Source organism: Trypanosoma equiperdum, assembly GCF_001457755.1.
Source record: "Trypanosoma equiperdum strain OVI genome assembly, contig: ctg_1511, whole genome shotgun sequence".
Lineage (NCBI taxonomy): Eukaryota > Euglenozoa > Kinetoplastea > Trypanosomatida > Trypanosomatidae > Trypanosoma > Trypanosoma equiperdum.
The window spans coordinates 2333-4269 of record NW_027123518.1 but is presented as its reverse complement, the minus strand read 5'-3'; the positions used below and the strand labels follow the sequence as shown (position 1 = coordinate 4269).

Here is a 1937-nt window from a genome sequence, read left to right as displayed (position 1 = left end):
TTTTTTTTTATCAACACCCCTCCCCCTGTCTATGATGATAACGGTGGAAGAAGTTGTGAAGGGAAACTATGTCGCTATAGTTGCTTTTACAACAGAGAGAATATGCTTGCAGGCTACGACAGCCATTTCAATGGGTACCACCAGTTGTTGCGGAAGCTGGCTATGCGATTTGGCTCACAAGTGAGCCCTTTGTCGCTGAGCGGGTTGCCCATCATCGTGCGTGTTTCGTGCGATTCGTTGCTGTGCCAAATTGTCACTTGAAACAATCGCTATCTATCTTTTATGACGTGTTGTTATTTTCCCCTTTTGACCTTTACGCTGCGGCGCCGCGGACTACCATTTGCTTCCATTAGGTGGATAAGAAAAGGCAGGAGTTGATAAGGTGTGATAAGGGCGAAAAAAAAAAAACTAATACCAGGAACTGAGGAAAGGAGAAGAAATTGAATATTGATACCAATAATGCTTCATTCAACTAGATACCCGTCGCAAAACCGCACTATTGGTGGCTACGGCCAGGCAGCACCAGTGGCACCCCATGATATGCATCAACAGAGACAACCACAGCAGCCCCAACAATTCCAGCAGCAGCAACCTCAGGAACATCAGGACATAATCCACGACACGCAATTCGACTACTACGGACAGCAACTCGCGACCGCAAGCTCCGACCGCACTATAGGCATTCACACGGTCCGAGACGGTCAGATGCAGCGAGTTGCGACCCTCATAGGTCATGAGGGTCCCGTGTGGATGGTGAGTTGGGCACACCCGCGCTTTGGCACTGTCTTGGCATCGGCTGGCTACGATCACAAGGCAATTGTATGGAAAGAAGTGTCGCAACCCACACGCCAATGGCGACCAGTGCATGTGATTGACATTCACCAGGGTAGCGTCAATGCCGTACAGTGGGCACCCGAATCTCCCATGCTTGCGACGGCGAGTAGTGATGGCACCGTGGCAGTAACAACATATGAAGAGGGTGCCTGGCGTGAGAGCGTTAAACTGAGTAACAACAGCAACAACATCGCACATGCCATGGGAGCCACATGCGTATCATTTGCGCCCACTTGTCCACAGTTGGGTAACGGGAGGCTTTTGGTCTCTGGTGGATGTGACTCACGAGTTCGTTTGTGGTACTTACCCGAAGGCGGCGCTGCTGGGGCCCATCCCTATCACTTCCTGGAGTTGCTCGAAGGTCACACAGACTGGGTGCGAGACGTTGCTTTCGAACCTCTTTCCGCTGCGACGCGATACGCAGTTATTGCTAGTTGCGGACAGGACAGGAGTGTCATCATTCACCGCAAACAGTGGAGTCACCTCACGACTTGTATTGATGACCGGGGGTTGCGGAGCGGCGAAGGGGGAAGGGATGCCATGGGAGAGGTGAGCGGTGGTTGGGAGCGCAGTTGCGTCCTCTTCGATGAGCCGGTATGGCGTCTCTCGTGGTCGCCCACTGGAGGCATGCTGGTGGTTACAACTGGCAATTCGGAAGTGTTTATCCTCCGTGAAGGCAATGAGTTTTGCCAACCATGGTTTAAAACACCTCTCAGCGAATACGAAAACCAAAATCAGCGGGTTCACTGACGACAACTTGTTTGAACAAGATATGGTGGAGAGATATTTACAACGGGAGGTCGGTTGGATGGGTGGGAGGAGAAGGGGAAATGAGGACTATGGGAAGAAGTGCGGAGGTAAGGCGGTTACCGCGTGGTGCATGGCAACAGCTGGTAGAGGGTTTTGATGGTCCTCCTGAGCACAGTTCACCCTCCTAGTTTTTTTGTCGGCATCATCTTGACCCTGTCAGTATAACCTTTTGCATTGCACCGCTCTCCAAGGAGGGATCATATACAAGCATCATAGTGGAAAGGGGGAAATCAGATCAGAATAATCGAGAAAAAGAAGGCTGAAACTCCACTTGTTGTTTTCTTTCTTCCTTC

General features: G+C 51.0%; 1 protein-coding gene across 1 annotated transcript; it reads left to right on the top strand.

Annotated features, from left to right (window-relative positions):
• Positions 1-459: 459 nt before the first annotated feature.
• On the top strand, positions 460-1584 carry TEOVI_000823100 (protein transport protein SEC13, putative; the record flags this gene model as incomplete). Its single annotated transcript, XM_067221854.1, has 1 exon — positions 460-1584. One exon carries the CDS (start codon positions 460-462, stop codon positions 1582-1584), a length of 1125 nt encoding a protein of 374 aa, XP_067077955.1.
• Between the last annotated feature and the right edge of the window lie 353 nt (positions 1585-1937).